Source organism: Anabas testudineus, chromosome 12 (assembly GCF_900324465.2).
Source record: "Anabas testudineus chromosome 12, fAnaTes1.2, whole genome shotgun sequence".
Lineage (NCBI taxonomy): Eukaryota > Metazoa > Chordata > Actinopteri > Anabantiformes > Anabantidae > Anabas > Anabas testudineus.
The window spans coordinates 9,642,344-9,656,523 of NC_046621.1; the positions used below are offsets into that span (position 1 = coordinate 9,642,344).

The 14,180-nt window shown below is 39.0% G+C and overlaps 1 protein-coding gene across 1 annotated transcript; it reads right to left on the reverse strand.

The window, feature by feature from the left end:
• Positions 1-169: 169 nt before the first annotated feature.
• On the reverse strand, positions 170-11,919 carry cabp7b (calcium binding protein 7b). The gene is made up of 5 exons (XM_026356127.1): positions 11,787-11,919; positions 1,212-1,355; positions 1,001-1,113; positions 389-536; positions 170-297 (listed from the first exon to the last, which is right to left on the reverse strand). Exons 1-5 carry the CDS (start codon positions 11,893-11,895, stop codon positions 170-172), a joined length of 642 nt encoding a protein of 213 aa, XP_026211912.1. The 5' UTR covers positions 11,896-11,919.
• Positions 11,920-14,180: the final 2,261 nt, after the last annotated feature.

Genomic DNA, 14,180 nt, shown 5'->3' on the forward strand with positions numbered 1-14,180 from the left:
TGGTATGCTATGATTAGTGGTCATACAGAACCACAGCGTGACATCAGTTCATCCATTACAGAGAGAAGCTGTGACAGTGTTATTGTGAGTGCTGGAACTTTTGCACGAAACCAAAAACCACTATCTTGGTTAGCGTTTGCTTTTTCAGTGTCCATCCTTAAATATTAGTTTACTTCATTCCCCTGCGAAGCATTTGATTTGCTGCAATGAGCATAACGCTGATGATAAATGCAATGGCAAAGGCACAAATCAGGCTTTTACGCACACACGTATGTTTTTCCTGTTGTGTTGGGCTCGCTGTGGAAAGAAAGAGTTAGAGAAAATATTAGAACACCAGAGGGTCTAAAAATAATTGAACAATGTGTGAAGTAAATCCTTTGAGACATACTGTCGATGTCCACATGGGACTCTGGGCTGTTCAGGTGGCTCTCCTCAGTCATGATGATGTTCTCAATGTCTTTCATGGTGAGGTGGTCACGGAAAGTATCATACAGCAATCTCTTAAGCTCATCCACAGTCAGTTTCTGCATGTCACACTGGGAGAGCAGAAAGAAAAACACAAACGGTATAATTAACAGATGACTGCCAAAAATACCCCACAGTGATGAAAACAAACTGCGGGTCAGCAATAAACATTGGTTGTGGTGGTTCGCCCCTCGGCAGTGAATGCTAGTTACTGACTTTGCAGTAGGCTTTTCCATCCGTGAAATAAATTATTTGATTATGCAACTAAATGCAAGAATGAAGACATCACATGTGATGTAATAATCAGCATGTTGTAGCTGTCAAGGTCATTTGAAAACCAAGACGTTGTACAAGAAAAGTCAAAGTAGCAACTTAGAATCTGTTTAAATGACTGCATTCAACTTGAGGCAGATGGGTCCTTATTAAAAAAACAACAGAAAAGCCCCTCAGGAAATGTTGTAGAGGAAAGAGAGTAGTTAATGAACACAGATAAAGGGTACAGACTGGATTAGACAACACGTGTGACAACAGGTACCTTCCAAAACACTGAATCGAAGTCTGCTCCGTGAAACTTATCAGGCATTCCAGCAGCAGAGAGTTTAGGACCAAGCAGTGTGACAAATTCTTCAAAGCCGACCTGACCATCACCTGACGAATCAGACACACATGAAGACATGTCACTGTACAGCTCACGTGCTGGATTATGTGCATGAGCTTGTGTCACATCACACTTGAGAGAAACGTACCGTCCATGTCAAGTCTTTGGATGATAACCTCCAACTCCACCTCATTGGGCATGTAGCCCAGTGAGCGCATGGCCATCCCCAGCTCCTGCTTTGAGATAAAGCCATTTCCATCTCTGTCAAATACTTTGAAAGCTTCACGAATCTCTGTTGGAAGAAGAAGGGAGGCGAGTGTATAATTCACTCCAATTGCAGTAACACTTGTACAGTAGCAGTTGTATGTACTTTAGTAGGAACACGTAGACTTGGAGTAAAGAAGTCTGAGCACTCCCGTGTTTAGCATTTATAAGAACTATATAAACATTTAATACATGATTTAACACACTGTAATGTAGTTGTATGTGTGTGTAAAGGCATTTTGCAGTAAGTGTCTGGCTAAGTACAACTTCTCCTATAAAGCCAGACACAGATCACTGCTTTTGAGTGTTTCTGCCCATGGAAAGCAACAATACAGTCACTCAGTGGTTTACTCTATAATATCCTATTCTGTAGCACTGAGTGAGACAAGCACAACACTCAAATAAAATAGTGTGTGTACAAAGCTAATGTCTGTTACAGTGATCATAGCTTCATTGTTACCTCACTGTAACAAAAGGCTGTTAGCAGCTTCCTGTGCATATAATTACGGTGGCAAGAAAAATGGACATGTTGTGGTTTTCTGCATTCATTTGTCATAAAATATGATCTGATGGACGTCTCATGTGTCTGGCTCTTCAAGTTATTCGATAGCATCACTTCTAGGATGAGGTGTGGGCTCTGGCTTGGCCACTCTGAAGCCATTCTGTTGTGTGTTTTCAGTCATTGTCCTGTTGCATCACTCAACTTCTACAGAGTTTCAGCTGCAGTGTCCACAGTCCCAAAGTGTCTCCATTTGTAGATTGTTTGCCTAACTGTACGCTGGCAAATTTCTATAGTCTTTGACATCACTTTGTAACCCTTTCAAACTCTATGTAAATCAACAATTCTTGATTGTAGATTCTCTGAGAGCTACTTTGGCTCACATAAGCGTATTCTTTTTGTGCGGAGCAAACTCAAAAAGTTGAAGTGGGTTTTTTTTTGGTTGTTCTCAGTAAAGACACGATCTGAGATCAGATCAGATATTTTTTGTGTTATTATTTTAGGCACATTGTATTTGTTAATACTCTTGACTTAGATGAAGATCAAATCAGATTTTGTAACAAATTAATGCAGAAAAAACATGAAATGAAAAAGGTTCACATACTTTTTCTTGCCACTGAATCTGCTACCATCTTTTGGTAAATAATCCATAAACACTGCCATTTGGCTCCTGTCCTGACTGTGCTTTACAGTATTCTGTTTGAAGTGGTAAAAAGAGCAGTTGCACATCAAAGGCAGAACCTCAGTGGCTCTTTTTGATGCAGATCCTCAAATATACAAGACTCCAGTCATATGTTACTACATGAAACAAGTCAGGCAATTGGACAGGTACTATTCTATTACTTAAATAATATAATGTATAGACTCATTTCACATCATCAAAATTAACACGCTGACAAATTTAAGCACAGACTAAATCCTAAATTCACTTCCCTAAATGCTACTCCTAAACCCAGAGCTTGTATTAACATAATTTGAACTTTATGTGTGCACAAAAGCACAAAAGCACTGGATTACACAGAGTATTTCCATGGTGGTGACAACTAATGTGCATGCAAGTGTGTGACTGGGCAAGCTCTACCTGTAATTTGCATGCAAATCCATGAGTAGACAAGCACTGACCATCCATCTTGTGTAGGTAAATGAGTGGGAGATCACAGTTTACAAGTGATAGCCCTTTGTAGGAGTCTATAGCCCTGTGAGAAAATATGGACTAAACTAAAAGAGGTCGGCATAAATCGAGGTTCTTCTGGACAACTGTCTGCACCAAACCTTGACATATCAGACACAACATATTTGTCTAAATTACAGCTAGCAGTGCTGCTTGAGTTTTGTTATCTTCCTTCAGCACCACCCTAGATTCAATGTCATGACCTCTGATGTCAGCGACAAATAATGAATTCACTAAACCAGCTGAGCAGTGGCTGGACTACTGATTGTTTCACACCATGAGAAATGATTATTAGGAAAGATGCAACCATAACAAGGACACTATCTTTACTTTTGTATATAGACAGAGTCACTTATAAACCCATACATAACACATTATGTTTTTTACTTAACGTGTTTTAACTTTTAAATCTACAATTTTGCAGCTTTTACTTTTTTTCTGTTATACTCTTTTCCACTTTCCACTTGTCTGTCTCATTTACATGATGTTGATATTCACAGAGACAGACAGTTCATTTACAGAGATTTTATGGAAGCTGTGTCAACATTTACATTTTCTATGGGTTCATAGCAGGCAGACACAGCATATGGTGCAACATAATACAAGTAAAAAAGCACTGGAAACACATCTCTGATACAGTTTTAACAACTACTGATTATTAGAAGCCTCACAAAGGTATTCTGATTCATATAACAATGCATGTGCATATTATATGTGATACTTAAGAACAGACACCCAAAAACTGGTTAAAGTGAGACTCGTCTTTTGTTGCACTGTGAGTCCTTGATCAGAGAACCAAAGTAACCTTGCACTGCTGTGAGATGCAAGTGCTTCGTTATCTAGAGTCAGGGTTGGGGCATGACACCTTGTGTTGTATGTAATCACAGGAATTCAAAAACAACATTCATTTGTTATTTTCCCTACAGCGGCAAGTAATCAAGGTTTGTACTACTAGACTTTTAATGTTAATTTTGTGCTATTTGATGAGAAAAAGGCAATTTCACAGCACACGCTGAAATGCCAGCTTGTTAAATACTATTATACAAATCATTAACATTACATTATTGCTGTGAAATATCATCGGTGACTAAAATGCTGTGGCACATTGGTCATAAAAGATGCAAGTGTCTGTAGTTTGAGGTAATGACATTGACTGTAACACTGAATCAAACTAAATACGTCATCAGTATTCAGAGTCAAGTGAAGGATAAAAACATGGTCATGGGTGTGTCCACAATGACAAATATGGTGCATCATATTAATCACATGGGAATAAATTGGATTATGTATTAGAGTCAGTGACATGGACATAAAAATGATGACAACCAATCACGACAGTGATGAACAAAAACAGAGAATATGACAATAAGAAAATATGTTTCCTGTGTGCCTTTCTTTGTTTTCTCCTTTTTACTATGAGCCACAAAGGGGTAAAGCAAATGACACAGAATAACATCACAGCATATATTACACGACCGTCTTTTCAGTGTACTAAAACAAAAGTCACACGACCAGTTCATCAAATGTTTCCACGCAAGAGCAAAATGAAATATTGACAGATCATTTCATGGCAATTCAGGCCGACAGCTGCCAACAGATTCCTAATGCTGATTGTTTCCCGGAGAGCAAAAAGCATCGCTGATGTTTATCTACTCTTCAACATGGAGCCGTTTGTTTTAGGTTATTTGACCTGGTCTTAGATCTTTTCTTTGTTCACAATTTAATTCTTGCCCTCTCTGAGTCCTCTGAAATGTACTTTTTATGAGCCCGTGTGCAATTTGTTGCAAGCTTGAGCTGATTTGTCTCAAACAACAAAGAGCATTTTTTGCCAACCTGACATCTGAACCCAGGACTTAAAAGTCTGCTGACCTTCCAAGTGAGCTAAAACAGAACATGAGGACCAACAGATCCTACTGACCTTTATGACCGACTGACAGAATGATTCATGCTGGTTCTTTATCAGCTAAAAATGTCTGTGATGGACACTGATGCCAAGGTGCCCACTGCTGCACGCTGGCATCGTGTTGGTGCCACTGGCATGGGCAGAAAGGCCAGTGAATTTCTCCACCTGAATAGATGGGGAAATCCCAAACAATGGCTTAGAGCCAGAAGAAGAGTGTGAGACTGACACTGACATCACCTTGATATTTTACACATTCATGAATTGACTAAAATCCACAACAGATGTGTTTCAATCGGTTTTCTTTACAATTACACCAATGTCACACTGTTGCTTTGAATGACAGTATTAAGTGTTGATTAATACAGAGTAATAGGATCTCAGAGATTAACTATAAGCACTGAAGCTTGTCTTGTCCATTTCTACTTTCTGTGAGTCTGGGACCTGATCGTTATTCCACTGATGTAACCTTTTCAAATTTTTAGACAGGATTTCAAAACAACTCATTGCTTGTTCGGTCATAATAAGTCCAATCAGAAGTCTTTGTGTACTTGTTGTAAACACCCCCTGATGATGTCTATATACAACCAACATTACTGTTTATTTAATTTAGTTTTTTCAAAAAAAAAAAAAAAAGGGCAAATCAATGGAACCACAACAAGCTAATCCAGTGTTCTCAAGTGATTTCTTTTATTGGCGCTGCAGAGTATCATTAGTGGATCTGCTGAGAAAACTCATCAGCCCGTGACTCCTATGCACTGGATGAAATATTGCCAGGCTAAACAGTTGTTTTAAACAAGAAATAAAACAAAGTTATCCTTGAGGAAATGCATCGGCTACATACCACCACACCCTCTTCACCTTCAGTAACAATCATGACATTGCACAGGACACAGTAATAGAGTTAATACAGCAGGAGGTAGATGAAGAGGTCTCTTCTCTCCACAGGAACTAAAGATTAGAGAATAACAACAGGCAGTCTGCAGTGTCCAAACGCACTGTAGAAGTGCTTTAAATGAACATAACTAGAAGACACTGTTCACAACAGGTTTCATCTCAAGGTGGCCACCACGTTATTACAACGCATATCAGATGTCAAATGTGGCTGTTTATAATCCAGATCAGTTGTAGTTTAGATCGGTCACATTCAGACAGAGAATATCAGTTTACCCAGAAAAAGGGAAACTCAGGTCTTCCCTCTAATTGCACTCACCTAGTCAGGATCAAAAAGAATTGTTTGTGTCAATCCAAGATGCAGCCAGGTGCCATGATGAAAGAGATGTAAATAAATTCAGCAGAAACACATCTTTTTCCATAGAAAATGAACAACACTAAATTAGCTTTTATTGCAACCTTCAACTTAAAGGTGACAAATGATTGCATTTGCCCTCTGTTCTACTTGAAAGTAAAAAATGTGAATTCTTTTTTAAGGTTAGTCAAATTAGAAACATAGTCTTCTTATCAAAAAGCTATTTATTGAGGTGGAACTGGTTAGAGGATAAAAAATATTAACTCCGAGATGAATCAGGCTCTTTCCATTAAATAAGAGCCTCTCCCTGATGGTTGCATTAATAATGGTATGATGACACCCATGACATCCTTCTTTCTGATAATGAAAGAGGGGAAATAGTGAATCATTTTAACCAGAGGCAACAAAAATAAAAGCGCTGTATAATTTCTTAGAGCTCCATTAAGACTCTCTCAACAGAACAAAAACAGGTTTTCAAGCCAACAAATACTATTAAAATAATGTTAATACACAAATAAATAACAATATTTCTAAATGTTAAAATAAAATTGTGCAGCAGCCGCTGAGAATAAGGAAACCCGCATCACACCTACACATAAAACATAAGCCACTCCATCATCACAAGTACACTTCACGTCTACCGTTGTTGGCCACTACAAATTTACAGCCTCACATTATCACAGTCAGAAAAACACACACACACAGTCACTAGAGATGGTGAAGATGTGAAAAGTATTTGATATACTCCCACTACCTGCAGCTCCTTTGACAGCTCAGTTGAAATTACGTGACCTAATGGCTTCGGCAAATTCTTAAGCATTATTAATCTGAGCTTCACTTTGTCAGCTGCTGTTTTTCCAGACCTCTCGTGGTTTTCATGATTAAATCATGTTTAAGCTAACAACGAGCCAACAGACTAGCGTCCTGCTTCTGACTCAGATCTTGTTAATTGATGTTGTCTGCTGGAATATAGATCCCCTGCAATCAGATAAAAGTGTGGCTGTGTGAGATTAGGTCAAGTCGAAGCTTTTCAACTTTGGTACGAGAATCTTTCAGTTTGCTGTATTTTCTGTAGCCTTAGGATGAATCTCAACTTGCAGCTCTTCTTACCTCTCAGAGATACTGATAGATCATAGTAGCCTTATAGCTTACAGTCAAGTCAAGAATATTAACAAATATAATGTGACTATAGTAATAACACACTTTTATGTCTTTATTGAAAACAACCAGAAAAAACTCGGGGTGCTAGTATGTGAACCCTTGGAATTAATAACTGGTTGATCCACCCACTTTGGCAGCAATAACCTCAACAAGGCGCTTCCTGTAGCTGTGAATCAGACCTGCACATTGTTCAGGAACTGTGAATCTTGGTTACCTGGCAAAGATGATGGAGCTTTTTAACGTAGCTGTTGTTGGTCTGCAGTGAAAAAAACATTCACCATTTTTCAGGGTGCGAGTTCAGTGTCTGAAAATCTGGTCTGACAGATTGTACTGTATGTGAGCCATGGCAGCTGTAAAACACATGTCTGTTTAGAGTTTTGCTGCAAATATCACTCCATTTGTTAGCACAAAAAAACACAGCTTTGCATACAAAGTGGAAAACTGTCTACACCCCACTACAATGCCGATGTCTGGGGGATTCTCCTGCTGACTGTGATCTATAAATACTGTTCACATCCTCCTCCAGCGATGCACTGAGGAGTAATACTAACTTGTAGAGACCTTTAAGACGGTAACTGCCAGGAAGTTGTGACTATTCATCTATAAAACGAGTCTTATCTGTGTCAACAAGTGTGTGTGGTAAAAATATCCGACTGTTTACTGCAAATTATGGACTGTTTAAAAAATAATAACAAGAATTCAGAATATCATTTACAGTTTATATTTTACATTTATAATAGAAATATTGACAAGGTGGAATATTTGATAAGAAATTAGTTGGTGGAAAAAATGTAAATTACAGTAAATTTGATTCATTAAATCTTACATGCACAAAATATTACCATTTAACATAATGTCATAAGTGTGAAACATTGCTCAACACCTATATACATATTGAACTAATTACCTATAATATTTCAAATCCTGCATGTTACATTGTATCACCACATGATTAATGGCAAAATTTCAATGCATGTCATTGAGAGTTTCATAGAAATATTCCAGTCATTTATACATAATGGTGTGAAGTTGACTTTGGACCTTGGTTTTAACATTGTGCTCATTAAACAGGGAGACATTTGGCACAGCAACAACATCTGCATGGAAATGTACAAAATTGTGCTCAGTAAGTGAAACTCTTCCACACAGGGTAAATACACACATAAATGTTTAATGGATGTGTTGAGAAACATGAATGATATGGTAATTACTGTTATGTTGCTGGTTTTAAGAGTCTGAGGAGCTTAATTAGCACGAGTGTGGATGTAAACTCTCTCCATACATACATGATGAGATTTCCTACTCTAACAACACAGTGTCCAGTACAACCTAAAGCAATCAGGTTTGAAATAAGACTCATAAACCTCAAATATACAAGAGTATGTTGTTTAGAAGAGGCAGTAGTACACTTACTTTTATAGTAGTAATGGTCAGGATACTTGTCAGGCTTTATGACAACTGCATGACACAAGGGCAAAGAAATGGCCGGGGAACCTTGCCACTGACCCTACCCACTCAGGCAGCCATCTGTTCAAAACATTCCCTGGAAACTCCACATCCATTAAGACCTGTGAGTACTTAATCAGGATCCCGAAAGCTCACCCAGTATAAACAATATTCTCCCCATCCTGTGCAGGCGTCTGTAATCCGCACTGCTGTCACTACTACTAATGTATTGTCCATAGTACCTGTAAGATTACTGAATGGTCTATATAGAATTAAATGTTCTACACTGGGATTGGCCTGCATTGACAGAGTTGTCTAAATATAGTAGTTAATGTCTCGTCAGTGTAGTTAACACGGCATAGATCTAGTAGTCAAAATAAAATGTCTGATTAAAGATGCTAAATATCTTGTGGTGGCAGGATTACAAAGATGTCCGGATCATCTTTGTGAATCTGGAGAGTGCCACTGGAATAATTATACCAATGTTATTTGTCACCTTTAATCATCCAATTAAGGATTTAATTATTTATAATAGCGTTACCAGATACTTTGAAATTGTTGACATTTTGGTCATTGTATAACTACTATTTTAAATCCATAGATACAGTTTAAAGCGCCTCTGACACTAAAAACACTTAAACATTGCAGTTACGTACTGTAACATCTGCATTAACCATTAGGTATCCAGTGCACAACATATTTTATGCATCATCTGTATAACTCTGTGTTGGTTTACCCGTACAATAGACAATTCAATATTAAACCTAGACACAACCCGTTAATGTGTTTTTATAGAAAGGCATGATACCATGTACTGCGTGTCCTTTTGCCCTTGTGTGTTAGTCAGCGTGTCTCTGCAACAGTGTCGCCAAGCGAAAATAAAATAAATAAATTACATTAATCTACTGCTGTTTGTGAAGGGTATACGGTAGATGCTATTTGCGGACAACAATCAAATGAGTAGCTGTAAGACAGTGAGCACGTAAAAAAGTGATGTACAAACATCTACATTTGTTTTGATTTGTTGCTGTTTTTTATAATTCAGAATGCTTGAAACAACTCCCACCATTGCAGTGCTTCTTTATACTGTAGAGTAGGTGTTTTTCATTTTCCGAAGTTGAAAGCAGCTGCATTGCATGCAGCATGTTGCAGTTCAGGGATATGTTTGTGATCTGCATCTCAGATGATGATGAAAATATCTAATTATGCTAAGAGTAAATCTACTGCAACGAAAATGCTAATGTAATAAATATAGTTATAAAGAGTACTTGAATAAATTGATCAGTTAAAGAACTTCTGCCCTGCTGTAATTAAAGAGTTTGTGAATGAAAATACTATTTTGAGACCTCTATGAACAATGGAGTGATTTTCGTTCAGCCATACAGTACCAGACTGCAGCAGTGTTCAGCAGCAACATCCGTTTAAACAGCACTGCAGCTCCCACACTGTGTGTTAAAGTGGCGCAGCAGTAGTGTAAAGGGTAGTTGGTCAGAAAGTGGGAGGTTGCTGACTCAAACCCCCCAGTCTGGCTGAGGGTCTGAAAATTGAAGAATTTCAACATCTACAACCGGTGTGCTCCTTAACACACTTTAAGAGTGTTGGAGGAGCTGCTCAGGGACAACAAAGGTAGAGCAGCGTTAACCCTGGGCACCGCTGAGGTGTGAGGCCATGGTAATGTATCAGTACATTATGCGCCCAGTGAATCTTCCCGGGGTAAATACATTTCTGGTTGAATGGTCTGTCTCACTGCGTTCTGAATATTTAATGGCTCTCAAATAGTAAACTACATTTTCAAAAGCCTTTCCCATTACCTGAAAAGCTGCATCATCAGTGATGATGTGCAACTCCTGCAACACCAAATACTGTTTTTCTGATTCTTCTACTTTTTTCTTCCATAGTCAATCTTTTAATTACATTTTTGTCGTCATTGCAGATAGTGGATTTTCAATGTCAGTCGAGTGTCTGTATGCAAGGGCAGCCAGCCACTTGTGGGCCTGGGCAACCTATAGACAGAGGAAAGGGGAAATGGAATTCCCTTCGCATAAAAGACTTTGAGATATCAAATCTGATTGGAGTTATCTCTTTATTGTAGTCTGCCGGGCTTTGTTCCAAATTAATGCCAGCTGTGCTTTCTCATTGTGAGGACTATTTGCCCAAACAACAGCCTCCGTCCTTAACACCATGCCGAACAGTTACAGCTGGAGTTTTTTAAAGCTTCCCTGAACCTTTCAGGTGACCTAAGGAAAACAATGTGTCATAGATGGTCATTTCCATTAATCAGTAATGAACACAATATATCAATCAAACATAAAGAAGACCATAGAGGATGTGATGTGTGTATGAGGTGGTGTTAATCTGCATTTTACACGTCCACCACCATCCTTGTTTTCTCACTGTCAATATCTTGTATGCCTGCCTCCTCAGTCTTGTCTTTTGGCTCGAGCACAAATGGTTTTCACCAAGTGAAATCAGGAGGACTGACATCTCACATGTGCCATGAATATGGACATAAAAACATCTTTCCTCACAAGTTTCTGGTAATGTGGGATGTATGCAGAACTCGAGAGGCGCTGTATATTGTATGTTGCTTATTAGCTGTTAATGCAATTCTTAAAGGATGCTGTGGCATTTTGAATTGATGTACAAAGCACAAAAATCACCATGTCATGCTCAATTAATATCCTTTGTGCCAAAAAGTCACAAGCGACCATATGCAAAGCATTTAAGCAGTTAAAGAAGTAGAAAGGCGATTAGAGCAGAAATAGCTTGTTGCAGATGTTGACAGTCATTTAAACATGTTGTCAAGCATGTTGTACAACATCTGTACGGATTCATCTTTTCACAAGCAGACGTGGTGTGAGGTGCACAGTCAGGAAAAGAAGCGCACCCCGACAGGAGCTCTCCAAGGTGCTGAACCGCTTCACCGTGTTGCACTCGGATGTAAAAAAAGAAAATCTCTCAATATTACAATAACAACTTGTAACCACAACACAAGCAACCATATAAAAAAAAAAAAAAAAAAACAAGACTCACCTTCCACCTCATCCTCAGGGAGGCTAACAGGGGTCCGGTAGGTGAGGACATCTGGAATAGTGCAAAGCCCCTTGTACATGAACCTGGTGGTCACAGCACGCACTGGCATTTCTGCGAGGGAAAACCACCAACTGTGTCGCGATCTTCATAGAGCCCAGCTCTCCGGAGTTTAGAGACCGACCCTTTGCTGATGTCTGTGATAGTTTAGAACAAAAACCTCGAGCAATTCACACAGTAAAACCCCCCCTCCTTAAAGTTCAACCCTAGCCCTGGCTTGATATATATATATATTTTTTTTTTTTGGAAATATGAATGAAACCAGCTCGCACCGAACAATGCAGCTTGGTTTCGATGCACAGCCAGTGGCAGCCTACTGTAAGCAAGAAACGAAGCCTGCAGGCGATGACAATTCATGGAAATGACATTTCAAACTTTTACTGCGTAGCTTGAAAAGAAAGGCTCGACTCTGCCCGCAATGGTTTCGGTGTTTCTGATGATCCAATGGATCAAACCACCATAGCTGATGGTAAAATCTTAATGCAGATAAAGAGAATCAGGCTACTTTTCTATTCTTCTATCCACGTGTAGCTTCTGCATTTCAGCATTAAAAAAAATAATAAAAATGAAAACGTGAATTGATGTTTTAAAAATCTAGATGGATCCTTTCCACTGATTTCACTGATTCCTACAGCGTGTCTTGTTCTTTCAGTCTACTCCCGACACAGTCTGTCTCACTTTTCTTCCGCGTTTCAGCATCTTCTTAAAAAAAAAACAACCCACACACACAAACACACACACACACACAACAGGAATCGATGATGCAAGATAAAACAGCAGCAGTGGCGAGCTGATCCTATCCAGGAAACGAGGTGCACACAAAATCTTGCCACGTTTTTTTTTTTCCTTGAGAGCAGCTTCAAGGGAATCCTGGGTGACCCCCCCTTCTCATCTGATACAGACACGCTGCATGAGGAAGTGATCTCTCTCTCTCTCTCTCTCTCTCTCTCTCTCTCTCTCTCCAGCTGTCTGCTCCAGTCTCATTTGGGCTCTCGCAAAGCAGCACACACACACACACACACACACACACACACACACAGAGGTTTTCACTACACTTCTGCCTGTCAGAGGAGTCTATTGACCGTTTCCCAACTGTCCACCTGTAATGAGATTTTCTGCATTTTCCCACAAGTCAAAAATATTGTTATGCCAACATGCATTATATTCTAGCACTTTTATAGGTTCAGAATCTAATGCAGCAACAAGTGAGGCTATTGAATCCAGTTGCATATTGCTTTTGCGTTTCAGCTTCTAGCTTACTTCCTTTTTTGGTTCATAATGCTGCCACTACTAATGCTGGACTATTAAATCACCCCTCAGGCAGCATATTAAAGGCATTTAAGGCAGTCAAATCAAGAGAAAACTATTTAAGCTGTGGTGTTGAGATGCTTATTCCATCATCAAAGAGGAGTAGAATTCAACATTTGAAGTAAACGACTGCATTTACAGTTTGTGGTGATTTTATCTAAAGGATCGTAATTGGCTTCTCATTTATTTATTCATACATATGCACACACACACACACACACACACACACACACACGGACAGTGAGATACCATGCATGGTGCTGGCCTTTTTTCAAATACAGTCTGAACTTGTGCACAAGCAAAAAATTCCTTTTCCCGAGAATAGAAAATCCCACAGAGAGGGCTACAGACAGCACACTTATCTATTTATCAAACCCAAAACAAAGCAGCACACTCCCTATTTTCAGTTCACAACCAGCTGCGTGATTCTCGGAAATATGATGGATGTTTACTGCAATGCATCTGAATCAACAACACAGCAAACCCTGAGAAAACACAAACAAACATCACCCACTGAGAATGCCTGCATTTTACATGATGATTCCCTGCATTTGTATCTTTCCACCCTGGTTAACACCAGATAACTGTGCTGTGTGCTAAGAGGGCTGCATGTGGTTCCACTGGTTGGTTCTTCAAGGGTTTACAGGACTGACAGGTCTATTCCCTTCTGAATGGGAAGGGATTGTCTCTCTCTGCTGCACCTGAGTCTTCTCCTGGCTCCGTGCTCAGACAAGCAAACTTCGTAAAAACCTGAACAACAGGCTTTGTTTTCTCTGAGATCCTATACTGCACGATGAATATACAGTAAGATAGGATAATTGTCACACCATAATATTTGGCAACATGTTATCAGACTGTGCGAGAGTGCAAAGCTTTAGCTAAACATTTGATTATTTAAAAGATCATTCATATAACTCTCATGAACATGTAAAATAATTTAAAACGTATGGTTGAGGTGACGTGTGAGACCAATCCCAGATATAAACTAATCTATAAAGTCTGTACATAAAATGTCCTTATATATAAAAA

Bases quoted from the DNA above. Each gene is read 5' to 3' on its own strand.
- cabp7b (XM_026356127.1), bottom strand. From the start codon at position 11,895: ATGCCAGTGCGTGCTGTGACCACCAGGTTCATGTACAAGGGGCTTTGC. The intron at 1,114-1,211 runs GTACGTTTCTCT...CTGATTCGTCAG, and splicing joins CCAAAGACTTGACATGGACG to GTGATGGTCAGGTCGGCTTT. The intron at 537-1,000 runs GTACCTGTTGTC...CTGCTCTCCCAG, and splicing joins TCGATTCAGTGTTTTGGAAG to TGTGACATGCAGAAACTGAC.